Below are 18947 nucleotides of genomic sequence, written 5' to 3' on the forward strand. Positions count from 1 at the left end.
ACTTATTGCAGAGGGGCCTGAGAAAGCATCTTACTGAAGAGGAAGCAATAAAGCTGCCATCCCTAGAAACCTTCGGGAGAGGATTGTAGAGTACCTCCTTGAAAGTTTTAATCTAGGTCTCTCTCAGGAGGAAGAAAGGACATCCCTTTGTGCATAAACAAACTGCTCCATATGCCAGCCCCTTCACCTGCCTAACCCAATAGGGAACAAAAAGCAGATACCAACTCTACCTCTGTTTGTTGTACCTCTTACTCTTCTCGTATAAGTAAAACAATGCAAAGTCTATTCTGTGTCTTGTTAACTTGAGAGTGGGCCAGGCACGGTCTTTAAATTTAAACATTGTAAGGGATAATGCATGCACATGCTTATCTGGGGTCTCTTCCCCTTCATGCTTGGCTGGCATGACTGGTTAGACCGGGGTGGAGTTTCAAACAGGTCCCCACTGCATCTTCCTCTTCCTTCTCCTCCCTCCCACACTGTTCACAGCATGGATCTCCATCTCGACCTCCTTTGAGGGGTCCATAGTGGTTTGTGGGGTGCTGGTGAGGTCTCCACCAAGTATGACTTGCAGCTCATTGTAAAAGCACTGGTCTATGGTTCAGCACCAGATCGATTATTGGTCTCCCTGGCCTTAGGGTAGGTCTGTGGCTGTTGCTGCTGATCCCTTCATATCACTTTGCCTACATCCCAGGTGTAATCTTTTCATAAATGTTGATGTTTCTATGGCTGGTCCATAGCTGTGCTTGCACAGCGTCTTCTCCCCACAGGCCCAGGAGGTCCAATAGCTCTTGTCTACTCCAGGCAGGAGTGCATCTAGTGTGAAGAGCCAGCATGGTTGGTTCAGCAGTTGCATGCAAGAGGGGAGAGTTACAAGGTGTAGTCACCAATCATGAAAAGACATTTCAAAACTATGCAGGGTGTTGTTAAGGAGGGGATGACTTTGGATCTCTGTGACCCCTAGGTAGTGCAGTTAACAATTGTGATCAGAGTGGTCAGTGTTGGGCGTTGTGGGACAGCTGCTGGAGGACCATGAGGGTCAACACAGGTCAGACCATGTGTACATGCCATTTGGGGAGGTGGTTTCACCGCCCCACTGTAACAGGGCACTTAGATTGCCCAGAGACAAATTTGAGCGTAGACCTAGGCACAAATAGGTCAATTCATTGACCTAACTTTATAGTGTAGACCAGGCCTCAATCTGTAATTCAATGTGTTTGTGGGGGAAATTGCAGAGCTTTTCATTTCACATAAACAGATTTCTGAATCATTACAGTGCATGCTGAGCATGTTTATTATACGTGGCAATTCCTTTCAAAACACACATGTTTAAACAGATGGCTCATGTTGACTATTTAATACGGTTCCTACAATTAAGTTAAATCTCAATGAAGTAGACAATGACTGATATTCTGTTGACATCAAAGCAGGTATTTTGCATGTTCCTCTTATGAATTTTCATATGCAAAGCTGCCACTGTGGCCTTATTGAAATGTCAACTGAGATAAACCGAGGTGTAACTGAAGAGGCTAGATAGGGTATCTGGCATTTCATTAATTTGTTTTTTACTATGATTTACTAGCAATCACACATTCATGCTGTTTTAGTAGTGAAAGAAAAAGACAGGTGCAAATGTATTTGAGCTAATTTCTATAAATAAACATAGTGAATGGGTGAAACTTTGCCCTCCCTCTCTGTGTGTATGGAGAACTCTAAGTGCATGCAAACTCGCTTGTTTCCATGGCACAGAGGGGGCGGGTTGTGGTAGCATGCTCTGTGCACTGGTAGCAGAGAGGTAGCATGCTTTGTGCACCATATAGCAGTCTCTGCCTCCTTAGCTGGTGGTTTTGGAGGGCAGGGGAATGGCTACTGAATACTTCACCATGTGGATAGCTTGGTTCTCTTTCTGAAAAAACAAAGACCTGAGCACTACAAATTTTAGCTTTTACTTACTATGCCAGCAACTTTGCCTTTTATTTCCCAGGTAACTTTACATCACTTTGTGTATAGTTGCTCAGATTAATAGTTAGCAATCTTATTTGCTGGAAAAAATAAGGGGGTTTATTTGTTTTAGTTTATTTAAATACTCTACAGCTTACAATCGGAAGGTGCTTATAGGTCATATGAACAGAAAAAGAAGACAACTTTCTAAATCACACTCTAAAACAGGGTGCTTCTCAGAGTCTAATGCCAACAATTGAGGAATCCACAACAAGTAAGCTGGTGAAAACCTGGCTGCATATCTTGGGCCCTCTATGTTTCCCTGGGGGGAAAAACCATGGAGTGTCTCAGAATTCTGCCCAAGAACCCTATGTCTGGGGTTGTAGCCTCTTGATTTGCCTCATTTTTTCCAATGGCTCAGTTAGGAGAGCATGTAATGCAATACCTACTGTGCATATTTAAAACATGACAAGTCTGTTATCTCCTATTTCTCACATTCCCTTTATATGTTCAGTCCTTCATGGCACTCTTCTCCTGAAGCATGTTTCAAAGGCTCCTCTTTACTTCCCTACCTGGTTTGTCACAACATTGTGAGAAAACGTCCAAATGAAAGGACACTTTTCATATACAGTTGACATAAATATTTTTCAAATGTCCTTCCTGGTTGAGGACAAAATCTCTAACCAAGATATATCTGCTTGGGTTGGGAGTCGGTTTTCCATGGCACAAAGCTTGTGGAATGGTGAGGTCTGACTTGTGTCCAATGTGACAGGAAGTGTGACAACAGTTCTTGGACGATCTCCAGCCATTATCATGTGATGTTGTTATCCAGCATCTGAAAGAAAAGCAGAAAGAGGCTCCTTTTGGTTCTGATCCAGGGCCAAAATGAAAAGATTGTGTGAGGGTTTTTATATTAGAGCTTCCCGTCTGAGTGACAATAGGACAAACATCAAAATGTACGAAAGATGAACAAGGACTGAAACCTGAGCTACATGAGCTGCAAAACATCTAGTTCCCCCTTCTGTCTAGTGACTGCTGGAAATGACACCTGTGAAAACACAGCATTTCTGGGAAATCCCTTGGCAAACTAGCTCTGGAACAATATGAAGTACTTAAATTTCTTCTGATTGGCCTTTGGCAGTTGCAACTCAATAATAAAATAACATTAATCTGGATCAGTGTGGATAAATTTATCACTGATTGCAACAAACAGTGCTGGCTGTCATTGGACTATGTACTGTGGCATGTTTAAACTTCTTAGGTCAAAGTGTCCTCATTGGGGAGTTACAGAACACTTTGGTGTCTGAATCCCTTTGGCAAAGCCAATAAAATAACTTATAACCAGATTATCTATTTTCTGAAAAACTAAAGGTGGCAACTGAAATAAAATCCTAGGAACCATGTCTAGCACCAAAAGACAACAATGTAGATAGTTCTCAAATGAAGCATAACTATAGCAACCTCTAGGTATGGCTGTTAATTCTCTAGTGAAGAGCGAGATAAACTTAAAATCATGCTGCATGCATAACTGATTAAATATTTGTAAAGCTTACAAATGTCCTTTCACTAAGTGAAGGTATAGTGCACTAAACAGCTGTAATTATTGTGCTAAAAAATAACATGAAAAAGCTGATTCTTTTTATGGCTTTGTGATGTTCTGTACCTCAGGGGAACACCTAGCACCCCCATGTTCATCCTTATAATAAGTTTGTGTGGTCTCTAATGCAAAGTTTGTCATGTCAGGTGTCTTCGGAAGGCTCATAATGTACTGAGCATTGTTGTTATGGTAATGTTATAGGTTGTAATTTCATGTATATAATTATGAGGCTGAAAATGTGTCCTTATGTCTTTAGGCCCAGCAAAAACTCTCCAGGAGCAGAGGGGCAGTTCACACCTCATCAGGGCATGTATGGGACAAACCCAGCCTAGCCTCACAGGAACAAAGGACACTGGCCTAGGCAACAACAAAGGATCTGTTGGACTCTCGAGTGAGCCACCACCTTCCTTAGGTCAGTTTGGGACTGCAATGAGGTAATGCTTACCTGACTCTGGAGTCAGGGGGGGGAGAGATGGCAGAGGAGGGTAAAGCCAAGAGCGAAGAAAGGACATGATAAAAGGCAGAGAGGTTTGCCATGCTCTTCCTCTCTCTTCCACCTCCATCTACAGACATCACCACCAAGAGACTGAAGCGCTGATCAAAGGGGAGAGCCTGGCTGAAGGGCAACCAGGCAGCCTGTGGTGAGACACATCTAAGTTTGTAAGGGGATTGAAAGTGTTAAGATCAGTTTAGAATGCGTTTTGCTTTTGTTTCATTTGACCAAATCCAACTTGTTATGCTCTGATTTATAATCCCTTTAAATCTATCTTTGTAGTTAATAAATGTTTGTTTATTCCAGCTGAAGCAGTGCATTTGGTTTGAAGCATGTCAGAGACTCCCCTTGGGATAACAAGCCTGGTACATATAAATTTCTTTGTTAAACTGATGAAATCATATAAGCTTGCAGTGTTCAGTGGGCATAACTGGACACTGCAAGATGGAGGTTCCTAGGGTTCTGTCTGGGACCAGAGATATTGTGTCATTGCACAATCCAAGCAGCTTATATGCCAGAGGCTGTGTGTGAACAGCCCAGGGGTGGGGGTTCTCATAGCAGAGCAGGGTAAGGCTCGCTCCCAGAGACAAGGATTGGAGTGACCTAGCAGATCACCGGTCCAGATAACACCAGAGGGGAATGTCACAGGCTTACTGGGTGTCTGCCAGAGGATGAATTTCTTGTGGAAAATTTCAGCCAGATATACAGCTGTTACTGATGACAAGGATAGGGAAAAAATGTATTGGTTTGGACATGTAAAAAAAAATGGTTACCTTTTCTTTAAAAACTCTAGCGCTCCCATGCTTTGGAGCAGGGATCTGAAATATGGCAGGGGATGGCCATTCAGTCAGGGGGGTGCTTGTAGTCATCTCTGGAAATCTCCCCCAAATTTTACCAAGTTATAAATCTGTTGGTGTATCTTGGATGCTTGTTGCAGACTATTAAGTGCTCAGGGCACAGACTGTCCTCTTAGGTGTTTCATCCAGCACCTCATAGGGCGTCAGTCCTGACTTAAGCACGACTGCATCACAAAATATTTCCCATGTGTGATTTGTTATAATGAAATCTAATGGCTATAGCTAAAATGCATTCAAAATGGTAAACTCAGACAACCAGCTTTGTGATCTGCAAGTGAATGTGGCCTGATGGCTTTTCAGCATGACTGCTAATTACATTTTGAGAAATCAATTGGCTGACGTGCTGCCTATCATTATGAAAAGGGAAGGGCAATGTCTTTTGGAATTGACTTCTCTCTACAGAGAAATCTAAGAGAGCTCCCCACAGTTTTTTGGGGTGAAGGAGGCTTGGTGTTGCAGAGGATCTTGGCTTTGCTGTCAACTAAGAATATTTTGGTGGTTAAAATGTCAAGTGTGTGTCTACCCTGACAGGTGACATTGTGAAAATGATGTAGAAAGTCAGTTACTTTTTCTCCATTTTTATTATTGTAGGACTTCCAAAAGGAGCAGAGCTGAGAATAAGTGGAATTCTAAGGGCTTATCTACAGTGGCAAGTTTCTGTGCAGTAAAGCAGCTTTTTGTGCTCAAAATGCCAACGTGTACATGCCGCCAAGCCACTTTGTGCGCAGAAACTCCTCAGTTGCAGTGCTGCAAAAAACCCACCTCGACGAGAGTCGTAAGACTATTTGCGCAAAGGCTCCAGCGCTCTATTGCCATTGTAGACATTGGCCTCCGGAGTAGGTGACCAGGTGTCTGGTTTTGGACCAGAACACCCGATCCAAAAGGGATCCTGGCGGCTCCAGTCAGCAATGCTGAGCAGGTCGTTGAATGTCCGGTTTGTGCAGCGCCGCAGCGAGGCTGGCAGGCTCCCTGCTAACTGCCACGCCGCGGCCCGCACGGCTCCTGGGTCAGGAAGCAGCTGGCCTGTCTGCCTCCCAGCTGTAGGGGCTGCCGGGGGGGACCGTGAGCTGCCCCACCCCCCGCCCTCAGGTGCAGCTCCCGTTGGCTGGGTGGGAGCATGGGAGGAACTAGCCCCACTCGCGAGCGCTCAGCAGGCAGCTGTTGAGGGGTCGTGTGGTGCACGCCTCTCCCGCTGTTGCCCAGCCCTCTTCTCCTCAGGCTCCTCATGTGTCTGGGCTTGAGCTGCAGCAACTTGCGGCCTGTTGACCCATCACCAGCGCCCAGGGATTGCATCCCTCCTCATTCCAACCCCCCCTGCACCCCCATCCCTCTCTCTGCATTCCTCCCTGTCCTACCCCGCACACCCCCATCCCCCGTCATTGCATTCCTCCCTGTCCTACCCCGCACACCCCCATCCCCCGTCATTGCATCCCTCCCTGTCCCAACCCCCGGCAACCCCATCCCCCTCTCTGCATTCCTCCCCATCCCACCCCCCACACCCCTAACCTGCATCATTGCATCCCCCCTGCACCCCATCCCCCATCATTGCATCGCTCCCCGTCCCAACTGCCAGCAACCCCATCCCCCTCACTGCATTCCTCCCTGTCCCACACCCCCATCCCGCATCATTGCATCCCTCCCCGTGCCAACCCCCCTGCACCCCATCCCCCGTCATTGCATTGCTCCCCGTCCCAACCCATCCCACACCTACCCATCCCAGCCCTGTGCCCCATACAGCACTCTCCCACCCATCCTCTCCATCTCCCAGAGCTGCCACCCCATGTTCTTCACACCCTACACCTCTGCACCCCATTCACCTCCATACACTTCTGCACTTTATGTCCCTATATGCCCCTGTGCCCTGCAATCCTCATGCACCTGTAGCCTTCTGCCTCCCCTGCATCCCATTCACCCCACATAGCCCCCCACGCCCTCTCCTCTCGCCTTCACTGCCCCCTCTCACCTCTACCCTCCTCTCGTCCTTGGCCTGTTTTCCTCCCCATCCTCTCTCCTCCACCCCCACCCTATCTTTACCATTCCAGCCCACCTTCCTCCCTGTCCAGCTGGGTGATTTAGGCAGCCCCTGGAAAAGTGTATGCAAAAGTGTCTCTGTGTAGGCAAGTGTGTGCATGCATGCATTGTAAGAGACTGTGTCTTTGTGTAGGGAGGTGCATGTACTGCTGCATGTGTGGATAAAATTTGCAGCCTAACTCTTTGACTTTTGTTCCTTTTGCTGGCTTGCGCACAGAAATATTGATGACATAAAATATGTGTGTATACGTTTCATAACAAGTTTTTAAAAGAGAAGGGAACTCTAAAAGAAATGTATATATTTCTTAAAAGTGAATGCTGTTGACTAGTAATTGCAGAAGAGCCAATATATCATACATTTCTCCCCACCTTTGCCTAGCTACATTATAAACTCTTTGTTGCAGATTCTCTCTTTCTATGTGTATGTCCAGCACCTACCACCCTGGAGCCCTGATCTTAGTTGGGGTCTCTAGGCACTAAACAACAATTATAATAATAAATAATGTGGAAGTATATGTGTTACTGCCTGCTAGATGTGTACACATGAATGCACATGTGTATCTGCATGTAGGTGTGGGAGTCAGTTTCTACAGATTTATTTTTATAGGTATCTGGACAGGTGTGCATTTCTGTGGTTGTGCTCTGTGGATTTGTATTTGGGATTCAGGAGTGTGCCTTTAAGGGACCCATTGCAGCTGTGATAATGTGTGGTCCTAATTCAACATGTAAAATTACAATATAGGCATTAACAGAGCAGTATCTGACAAGTTATTAAGAAAATAGAGCTAAGGGGAGCAGATTCTTAGTTTCCCTTTGGATGACACATTATCCCCTGAGAAAGTAAAATTGGTCCTCAGTTTCTGTTTTACAAGCTATAGTCTTACTAGCGGTCTTACTCACCTGCATTTGAAGCTTAAATTCACTTTGACCTGTTCACGCTTTTATCATTCACCCATTTTGGAGAGCAACACCAGCATGTAGGAGTATATGTATATGGCATTGGTGAAACAATACTGGAATACTGCATCTGTTTCTGGTGTCTACATTTTAAATAGGATGTTGAAAAACTGGAGAAGGTGTGGAAGAGAGCCACAAAGATCATTTGAGGATGAGAGAAAATGCTTTACTGTGAGAGGCTTAAAGGTTTCAATATGTTTAGTTTATCAAAAAGAAGACTGAGAGGTAACTTGATTACGGTGTAAAAGTATCTTCATGGGGAAGTAATATCAGATACCTCAGGGCTCCTTAATTTAGCAGAGAAAGGCATAAAAAAGAAGTCTGGAAGCTGAAGCCAGAAAAAATTCAAATTAGAAATAAGGCACATATTTTTATCAGTGACTGTTATTAACAATTGGAACAAATTACAGTGGGAAGTGGTGGGTTCTCCATCTCATAAGGTCTTTAAATCAAGACTAGATGCACTTCTGGAAGATATGCTTTAGCTAAACATAAGCTATTTAACAAGTTATTGGACTCAATACATGCATGATGGGGGGAAAAAAGAAGTATAAATTTAAGTACTTTCAATTGGCATGCTCGTTAAAACTGTTTTTGTTTTATATTGTTTGTATCTTCTTTACACTTCAGAAGTTTAAAAAGTTTAATTTTCCAGTAGTGTTTAAAATCTCTCCCTGGTGAGGTGAAGGGTATCTGAATCACACATTGCATCTCCTACATTCAGACTGTTGCAGCTCCTGGCCTTCTCCTGGTGTTTGTTTAGGCCTTGCAGTGAAAATGAGCATGTGAGCAAGGATGGGGGGAGAGCAAGTGACAGAAGGATGGGGGAGGGAGTGAGCGGGGGCAGGGCCTTGGGAAGGGGCGGGACACGGGCGGGACCTCGGGGAAGAGGCAGGGCAGGGGTGTTCAGTTTTCTGGAATGAGAAAGTTGGCAGCCCTACTCCGGAGCTGTCCCATAATGCCTCAAGTGACCGCTGTGTTCATTGTTTTGAACTCGGCTGCCCAGAGACAGGCACCCCTCCCCTTTCAAAGCACTGTTTCTGACAGCCATTGCGTGCTGTGCTGATCTGCTCCGGGACACAAAGCAAACCATTAATGTGGAAGGCTCGTGCTGTTGAACACAGAGGCAGGGGTGTGTGTGTTGAGAGAGAGAGAGAGAGAGAGAGAGAGCCCAGGGAGGGAGGCGGGGGCTGATGTCAGGGTTTCCTCCTGCCTCAGGACTGGTTGCTTCCTGCCACTGTCTGAACTTACAAGACAGCATGCTGACAAACTCTCTGTCCCCCAAAACACACGGTCTGTCTCTCTCCCGCACTCCATACACTCACACATTCCCCCCCCCCACTTCAGTTGAAAAGCAGCTGGCAATGTAGTAGGATGCCCATGGAATGATGGGATTGGGAAACCTGCATCATGTGACACTGTGCCTGCCCCATGAAGCATTGCAAACCCTTCCCAAAGCTCCCTGCGGCCAGTTGCACAGTGGGATAGCTACCACAATGCCCTGCTCTCTTTGCTGTTGCAAGAGCTGCTAATGTGGATGCTCTCCAGCATCACAAGGAGCACAGTGTGGACGTGCAACAGCAGTTTAATTCCAGCATTTTAATAAAAGTGGTCAGAGGTGAAAAGCAAGAAACCCTAGCCGTAGCCTGTGAACGCAGTGTGGAAAAAGCTAGAGTGAGGGCTTTTGGGTCTGGTGTTGGCTAAAAGGACTTGGGGGTGCAAGCTAAGAAATTGTTCTGTTTGTTCTTGGTTCCTCCTGCATTCGGAGAAGCAGGTCTTTGCATATTCCTTGTCAAAAAACAAGATTGCATCAAATATCAGACTCTATCAATTATTATTTCCAACTGGAACATCCCCAGGCCTCTGAAATTTGGCTAACCTTTTGGGTTTAAAAGGGGCAACACTATGTAGTTAAGCCTTGGTTGTCTATTGATAGTTAAACATTGTCACCTGGAACCCAGCTGTGTTCATTTGGTGTCCTCATTCATAAGGAGGAGTTATCTTTGATCTCTACACACCATAAAGAGAATTTGGTGTAAACAAGTTATACTTGTGAAAACCCAGTGAAGACCATGAAGTTGCTCAGATGTAAGTGAGCATGTGAATGGGTTACAGAACCTAAACTGGAGGAGGTGTGGCAGAAAGAAAGACCCTTCGCTCTAAAAAAGTTGATTTTTTTTTGTTTGCATGGCTAAAAACAGAAAAGCTACTTTGCATTTTGAGGTCTCCCTTAAGAGACAAAGGGACAGCACAGCACCTCTTTCTCTGCAGACAAGTCTAAATTTCTTCTGCTATCTGTTGCAATTTTAGCTTTTAAAACCAAAACGCTTTTCCCCATTCTTTCTTCCCTCTTAAGATTATCATGGTGGATAATCAGCTGAACATGAGTTCCCAGAGCAATGCTGTGGCCAAAACGGCAAATAGGGAAATCTTGAGTAGGAGGACAGATGTTTTTTAACCTATGTATTTGGCATTGGTGCAAGAGCTGCTGGAAAACTGTTTCCAGGTTTGAAGAAGAATGAAAAAGTTGTGGTGCATTCTCCATCACTGACAATTTATAAATCACGATTGGATGTTTTTCTAAAGGATATACTCCATGGATAATTTTGGGGAAGTTCTGTGGTCTGTGTTACACAGGAGGTCAGATTAGATGATCACAGTAGTCCATTTTGGTCTTGGAATCTATGAATCTTCAAGGGACAAAATTTCCAGACCTTGGTTTCCAGAAAGAGATTACTCCCTGATCTTCCCTTCATTAGTATCCCTCTCCCGCATGATTGGAGAGCAGGCTAAATTGAACACACTAGAGACAAGAGGTGCTCTCAGGATCCAGTGAAGGCTTCTGCCTGTTCCAAGCCTGCAAACCTTCATTTGTCTGGAGCAACATGCTCAATATGGATGGCCTCTCTCGTCCGATAGTCTGTGACTATCAGACTGGGGCAGTACTGGTTGCACCAGTAACCCATTAAGGTATACAATTATCATTGATCAGGAATTTTTTTATGAATACATCTCCAAGTCTCTTAGATTTCATGATCTAATGCAGTGGTTCTCAACCAGGGGTATGCGTGCCCTGGGGATATGCAGAGGTCTTCCAGGGGTATGTCAACTCATCTAGTTTTGCCTAGTTTGCCAATTTGCCTAGTTTTACAACAAGCCTCATAAAAGTACCAGCGAGGTCAGTACAAATTAAAATTTCATACAGACTGACTTGTTTATACTGCTCTATATACTATATTAAAAGGTAACGTAACATGCGTATACGCACTGTATTAGATGTGCATTTTATGTCGTCTACTTATGTGTGCAAGCATGTTAATGAGGTTGAAGTTGTCATAGTGTATGCGGTTGTGATGTAAAAATGGTTCGATTTTTAAAATGAGGAGCTAGAAGCGGCGGGAGTGGCAACAGTGATAAATTGTAGGAAATTGAAAATGATTGCAAAAAAAACCCCACCCCGTCATCCGTTCTGCGAGGAATATATTGCTTTTGGATTCAGATCTACAAATAGCGATCCACCTCAAGCTGTGTGTTTCCTTTGCGGGCATTTGCATCGACATTTGAAGACAAAAGACCCCGTGCATGCAGGTACGTCAGTAGAAGTTTTTCAAAGAAAGCTTTCTGAGTTCCAGACTTGTCAGCCTAAAATGAAAAAAGCTTCAACTATTTCTAGAAAAGCACTAGAAGCGTCATACACTGTTTCCCTTGTAGGAAAATCAAAGAACCCAAATAATGCACTTACACAAGCTCCAGGGAAAAGCCACTCCAATAGGTAATTTGGGTCCGCTGACAAAAAGGCTAGCATCCTTTGACCTGATATTACCAAAAGGAAAGTTTGTGCTTTTCTCTACGCTTTCTGCCATAAACTTACTATTTCTATTACCAGACCTGGCAAAAGTGCACTAATATACCAGCTTAACTGATGGGTGAATTATATGTTAGTGCGGCATAGCTCCTTCAGCTGCTAAATGTAGATTATACACTGATGTGCCAAAAATAAAAAAGCAACACTATTTTGTTGGACTATTAATAAATAATTCAAGAGAATGTGGGTAGTCTGGAAAGCAGTGTTCCATACCAAACAGCAACCATTTCATACATGTAGCGAAATCATGGATCTTTGCCAAATGTATAAGAAAAACATAAATCTGACAACCATTCCAAAACTGCCATTGATATCAACAGAAGCAGCATCTGAGCCTACATAGACATGCCAGTTAAGCAAGTCAAAACTATTCAAATCAAAAGTAATAAATGGATAAAATTTCAAGTATAGGTTATTTGCAGTGAGCTTTGCAAACATATTGAAGAATTAATTAAAACCAAACTTAAGATATCCGATCACGCATTGACAATTAACCCAGAGAGAAGATTGACCAAATTATTATAGCAATTACTTCCCAAACATTAACCCTTACTACAGATTAAATGAAGTAATTCTGCTGATCCCCTAATATTCTGCTGATCCCTTACATTACATTACAAGGATTTTTTTTCAGACTCCCGTGTCAAAGCTTATTGCAATTTCTCATGACTATGCAAAGGTAAGACCAGTGTACTGACACCTGATATAATAGTTCATTAATATCGGTTTGGGCAATGATTCAGCAGCTGTCTGACATTAAATGTCATTCTCTACTTCCTTTCTTCTCCAGGATAAACATGTCAAAAGTTCCACAGCCATGCAGGTAAGTAAAGGAAATTTGTAGCCTTGTAGATAAACCAAGAAAATAAGATCACTAGGACCTAAAAAGCTGAATCACTGACCAAACAAATGCTACCAGGTTAACCTTTTAACTCCTGAGCATGAGTTCAACTCCTGTGCAGCAATCCCATTTTCAGACTGTCTCAAGAGCTTCTGGCCATTTGATGTGGATGTACCAGACATGACTTGGACTTCAGTGGTTAGGATGAAGCAGGGCTATTTGCCATAGGACACGGTTCTTGAAAAGTCAATAGTACGTTGAAATCCAGCATAGGTAAGCAGAGAAAGCTTCACCTAATTCATGTTCACTGTGAAATAATTTGACATTTTGTATCCAGTTGGTCCTGCTAATTTGTCCACAAATAGCAGCAAAACAGACAACCTTCTTTCGTATTTAGTCTTGAATCAGAAATGCCAATTTTGACTATTGTCCTGGTGGCCTTGCTCTGAATTCTGCAAGCAGTCTCTCCAAGTTGGGCTTTAGCATGCTGATGGGATACTCTGATGAAACATGCACCTCTGCTCTGCTGTTCTGAGCATATTAGATCATCAGATCTGACACTTTTACCCAAATAATAAGTTGACACATTAACATTAACAAACAAAATAAACTGGTTATGAATGCAGTCTTGGAGAAGCCTAGATCCCACTACTTCAGGTGCAAATTAATCCTCTTAATTTTCAGATCTTGGCGTTCAAATGAACGTAGCCCCATTTATCAGGCCCAGAAATCGGAAGCACTGGAGATTCTCAGTTTAAACAGGCAATATACAGTTGTTATAAGTACATTAGGTTGAGTGACTGTTCTGCTGTCATAATGGAGCAGGAGACAGTAAGTTAGGAAATGGCTAAACACTGAAGTTTATGTTGGCAAAAAAAATTTAAACAGATTGTGGAGAGGACAAGCAACACCACCAGGGGGCATTTAAACACATGACATATTGACCATGGCTTAAGAGAATTCAGGGCAATATATTTCAACCTCTAGTTCCATCAACTGATAAGCGCCGGCATGTCCTTTTTTAGGATGCTAATTAAATCACACTGGACTAGAGTCAAGTATCAGGAAGGTGGCAGTCAAACTCGTACTCAGCTAAAATATTTGCTGTTGATCATGTGGTAGGTAAGGAGAACGATTGCCCCCTGCGTGAGACTGGTAGTGCAGCTATCCTCCACCAGAGGGGGAAGCAGCTTTAAGTTGCATAATGGGTCCATAGAAGCCTTGATAGTATAAACTACTTGAACGTATTGAATCAATAGGCCTCTCATGTGATCTGGCTCTGTTCCTGGTTTTACTCCAGCTCAACCCACTTTCTGGGCCAATTAAAAGTCTTAGCTTCTCAATCCATAGAGAGAGAGGGAAGCTGATAGCTTGGGTTCCCCTGGTCCTCAGGCCACATGGGTAGCTTACAAGCTGGTCACGCAATCACAGACATGAAGGTCGCTATCTTACAACAAAAAAACTTCAAATCCAGACTCCAGCGAGAAACTGCTGAATTGGAATTCATTTGCAAATTGGATACTATTAATTTAGGCTTAAATAGAGACTGGGAGTGGCTAAGTCATTATGCAAGGTAGCCTATTTCCCCTTGTTTTTTTCTACCCCCCCGGAACGTTCTGGTTAAACTTGGATTTATGCTGGAAATGGCCCACCTTGATTATCATGCACATTGTAAGGAGAGTGGTCAGTTTGGATGAGCTACTGCCAGCAGGAGAGTGAGTTTGTGTGTATGTGTGGGGGGTGTGTGTGTGAGAAAACCTGGATGTGTGCTGGAAATGGCCCACCTTGATTATCATGCACATTGTAGGGAGAGTGGTCACTTTGGATGAGCTATTACCAGCAGGAGAGTGAGTTTGTGTGTGTATGGGGGTGGGGGGGTGAGAAAACCTGGATTTGTGCTGGTAATGGCCCACCTTGATTTTCATACACATTGTGAGAAGAGTGGTCACTTTGGATAAGCTATTACCAGCAGGAGAGTGAGTTTGTGTGTGTGGTTTTTGGAGGGGGGTGAGAGAACCTAGATTTGTGCTGGAAATGGCCTACCTTGATTATCATACACATTTTAAAGACAGTGGTCACTTTGGATGGGCTATTACCAGCAGGAGAGTGAGTTTGTGTGGGGGGGGGCGGAGGGTGAGAAAACCTGGATTTGTGCTGGAAATGGCCCAACTGGATGATCACTTTAGATAAGCTATTACCAGCAGGAGAGTGGGGTGGGAGGAGGTATTGTTTCATGGTCTCTGTGTATATAATGTCTTCTGCAGTTTCCACAGTATGCATCCGATGAAGTGAGCTGTAGCTCACGAAAGCTCATGCTCAAATAAATTGGTTAGTCTCTAAGGTGCCACAAGTACTCCTTTTCTTTTTGCAAATACAGACTAACACGGCTGTTACTCTGAAACCTGTCTAGTTAGTGGTCACTCTTCTTCATTGATAGCTAATTACACATCTAATGCAGACTCCCAATGAAACGCAGTTCCTGATCAGTCTCCAGAGAAGAGGCAAACTCTCAAATTACCTTTATTACATAAATTACATCACATTTCTCCGCACTTGAGCAATTCAGGAGTTATTCCTTTGCTTTCAAAGAAGCCATTGATCTGCTTCATGATGAGAGAAGATGTTTTTATTCTTTCCTGGCAGCAGAGCAGGATTTCTTTTAGCCAATCTGATCAAAAAGTTCATCAGTTGATGTGGTATCTCCAGTGAGATTGATGGCTGGATAAACTACAAATCAAATTACCAAGTGTGAAGTGCTGTTGGAAACAATGCAGAAAGGCAAATATATTACTGAACAAAAAGTGTTCGTAAGAGTTGAGATTGAACGAGTTAAAATAAAGTCCTGCTAATGCTGCATAAATGTGCCAAATATTCTGTCTCTTAAATAAAGCCACGCTGGAAAGGAACACTTTGCTACCACGTCACTCTTCATCCCTCAACATCTCCCTGCCTTGCTTACCCCTCTAAAAATGTGCAAATATAAATGCAAGATTCAAAAGAAATATGAATAGTATTTAATACTAACAAATCTAGCCTTCTTTTTATTAAAACCTCAGAGTGGAGGTTGTTTGTAACTGAAAGTTCTGTAACTCTGAACAAAACATTATGGTGGTTCTTTCAAAAGTTTACAACTGAAGATTGGCTTAATACAGCTCTGAAACTTTACTCGGTAGAAGAAAAAGGCTGCTTTTAACTGTCTTAATTTAAATGAAAAAAGCACAGAAAAGTTTTCTTGTCGAATCTTTTTTTAAACTTTCCCTTACTTTTTTTTAGTAGTTTACCTTTAACACGGTACTGTACTGTATTTACTTTTTTTATTTTATTTTTTTATCTCTGCTGCTGCCTGATTGTGTATTTCCGGGTCCAAATGACAAGTGTGGTTTATGGGTCAGTTCATAACCCTGAAGTTCTACGGCATACAAATAGCTATTTTGCCGGCCATTGAAATATAGTGAAGACGGCAGTGCCAGAGAGTAGCTGGCCCCTTAAGACTCTCAGCATACTTGTAACAAGCTCTGCTAAAGAGAATAAGCCAGCAGATATCCATCTTGGGATAATTGATTGCCTAAGTATCTGGGGAGTAGTTAATTAGCAAAGGAATACCTGGGCCTTTTAAAGGGTTATATAAGCTCAGGGAGGAGAAAACCCAGGGAAAAAGTAGGTGGGGAAAGAATGTCTCAGAGGAACTGACTAGGAAGCTACTCCCAGGGGGTCTCCCCAGAGAACAGAGGTGAGAGGCTCCCAAAGGACAGAGCTGTGAATGCCAAGTTTCAGAGAAACCTGGTCCCAATGGAAAGACTTCACCAGGCAGCAGCAACCCTAGACCAAAGAAATGATATGGTTTCCTAAGAAGAATTGTCATAGTGTGAACTCTTCGTGGACCTTGACTCAAGCAGAGAGACCCATTCCCAGATGAGGACAAGAGGCCCTTCTCCTGAAAGGGGTTCTGTGTTAAGGGGCCTGGACAGAAGTGGGGTTGACAGACTAAAGTTAATGCAGCCCCTTCCCTGCCTAGCTAGGATGCTGGAGTGGAAGCCTATTTGTATAATGTTCTGCCTTTGGGTTAAATAACTAGATCCTTGAAGGGTCACTGTTCAATATACATAGTCCTCATTGGACTTATTGAAAGGCCAGTAGGAGAAACTGAGGCAGACATAATTGCAGTGCTGCACCAGGCTGCCATGGGCGTGTTCCAGGGTTAAGGGCCCCCATTACAGGCAGCCATTCAATATGGTAACAGTTCATTAAAGAGCTGTTAAACTAAAACTATAGAATACAACTATCCAAGATGAAATATCAGCAGGACACTACATGTATTGTGGTCATTAAGCAATTGATTTGTGGGGATGTGTGTGCATGCTTACTTTTAGATAGACCACCATTTAGAAGTGATCTGGAAGCAGTGCCACTTAAGGTGATCAGACAGCAAATGTGAAAAATTGGGATGGGGTGAGGGGTAATAGGAGCCTATATAAGAAAAAGACCCAAAAATTGGGACTGTCCCTGTAAAATTGGGACAACTGGTCATCCTAGTACCACTTAATTAGAACCCAGCATGCTCTTAAATTGATATGATATTACTCACCTGGGTAGGAAGAAAGCTACTTGCTAAATCACTAGTACATTTTCCTGTTGTGCTTTGGTTTACTTCTAAGGGCTCCCATCCAAACAGTGGCCAGTCTGAGTCCTACTTTTCTTAGATTATAGCCTAATATAGTATGGTTAGCTATGGTCAGAAGCCACATCTTAAATGTTGTTCTTGTGTAACAAACCCAACTTGCCATGCTCAAAGGCACCAATCTGAGGACAAATTAATGATCGGTAAAGCTAATTCTTTGATATGTAGCTAGTTGTAACACTGTAATAAAAAAAAGGGGGGAAAAACCCCTCAGTTTACAAAGTATATTTTATACTATATATTCTATTCTATCTTAAACTCAATTCTTGCATTTTACTACCAATAATAGCAAAAAGTGAAATTTATTTAAAAAAAGGAAAGACTGTTTTTCCACTGATCATCTGACCAAGTTGGTTACAACTGAGCTGACTAATGCAGTTATTCATTGTAATAAGCTTTTATCCTTCTCTGGCTATGCCAGTTCCTAGAAATGTGGCAAGTGGTGCTTCTACACACAATTCAGATTACTAGTAAACATGTCCATCTGTTCAATATTTTCCTTCCAGCATAATTTTGACTCTGTGGGTAAAAGCAATTGACTGAGGGCAGTACACAAGAAGTATATATACTCTTACAGACTCTGTCCTTTTAATGTAAAACTTCATGGGAAATCAGTTGTAATTTGTTCTATCAGAATACACAATGAAGAACCTACATTGCCAGTGATGTAGCTATGTGTAAATTGAACAGAAATTGGTGCTCAGATGCAGTTCTTGGTCCAAATTCTCTGATCATGGAAGTGGCTGCGGTTCCAGTGACTCATTTGCAGAGATAGTGACTCAATTTCACCTGATGCTTTTTTAGTCTAAAGGGTGGGTGGGTGTCTCTCTCTAGTATTTTAGTTTCCCCACCCCGCCCCAAGAGACAAGATACTGAGGAATGCATTGGAGCTAGCAAATTTAGTGGAAGCAAGGCCAACCTGCTGCTTCTTACCAGTTTCAGAAGAAGTATGCCAGAATAGCTGAGCTCTCCGAACAGCCATAGACCAAGACCAAAGGAATAAATGGCTATCAGGAAATGGGTTGGTTTTAGTACCATTAATCCTAAACACCTTTTTAAACCTCTTCTCACTTCAAGGGGTAATGTGGTGTTGTCGTTGCTTGATGTGCTGTCTGTTCTTTCATTTAAATCCAGCCCAGATCGTCAGTCTGCGTAGTTTGAAAGAGAGGAGGATTAGAGTTACAGGTTACATTAAAAACACAAATAAGGACTTAGTGCTACCCCCATACAGCCAGCTCAGAAGAATCCTACCATACTGTCATAACCAAAATCCTGACTGGGACAAATTTTAAATCTGAAAATCCTCATCATAGCATCGATAAGAGTATTTGCCAATCTGTGTGGAAAATAGGACACAAGGAGATAAACAGGTGCAGCTCCAAAACACTAGAATATCCAGCCTTGACATATTCTTACATTTATTACTGGTTGTAGATGTAGGAATGACAGCCTTGAAGACTTATGCTATTTCACCACAGGCAAGGGCACCATGGGCAACAGCACTATGCATTTCCTACACTGCCTTGAGCCTCCTCTAAGGTAAGAGCCATAGGAGCCTCCTCTAAGGTAAGAGCTATTCAGTTCTATATGACATAAATAGACCTTGACATTTGTGCTAAGCATAACAACAATAGCATGTACACAAGCGTTAACCAACTTAGTCATTACTAACCTGGGTTTGATTTAAACC

The 18947-nt window shown here is 43.1% G+C and overlaps 1 protein-coding gene across 4 annotated transcripts in view; it reads right to left on the minus strand.

The window, feature by feature from the left end:
- Positions 1-2729: 2729 nt before the first annotated feature.
- The window catches only part of LOC140894858 (C2 calcium-dependent domain-containing protein 4C-like), a 43937-nt gene continuing 27719 nt past the window's right edge, over positions 2730-18947 (minus strand). Inside the window, exons 5-6 of one of the 4 annotated variants that reach the window (XM_073303627.1) lie at positions 18309-18405; positions 14914-15335 (exon numbers count right to left, since the gene is read on the minus strand). In XM_073303627.1, the coding sequence (XP_073159728.1) occupies positions 18401-18405 (5 nt within the window). In that variant the 3' untranslated portion in view covers positions 14914-15335; positions 18309-18400. Of the gene's footprint in view, positions 2774-14913; positions 15336-18190; positions 18406-18947 lie in introns of those variants that run through there. The other 3 variants (XM_073303626.1, XR_012153962.1, XR_012153964.1) reach the window with 3 other exon arrangements.

The sequence above is a fragment of the Lepidochelys kempii genome, chromosome 10 (genome assembly GCF_965140265.1).
Source record: "Lepidochelys kempii isolate rLepKem1 chromosome 10, rLepKem1.hap2, whole genome shotgun sequence".
NCBI lineage: Eukaryota > Metazoa > Chordata > Testudines > Cheloniidae > Lepidochelys > Lepidochelys kempii.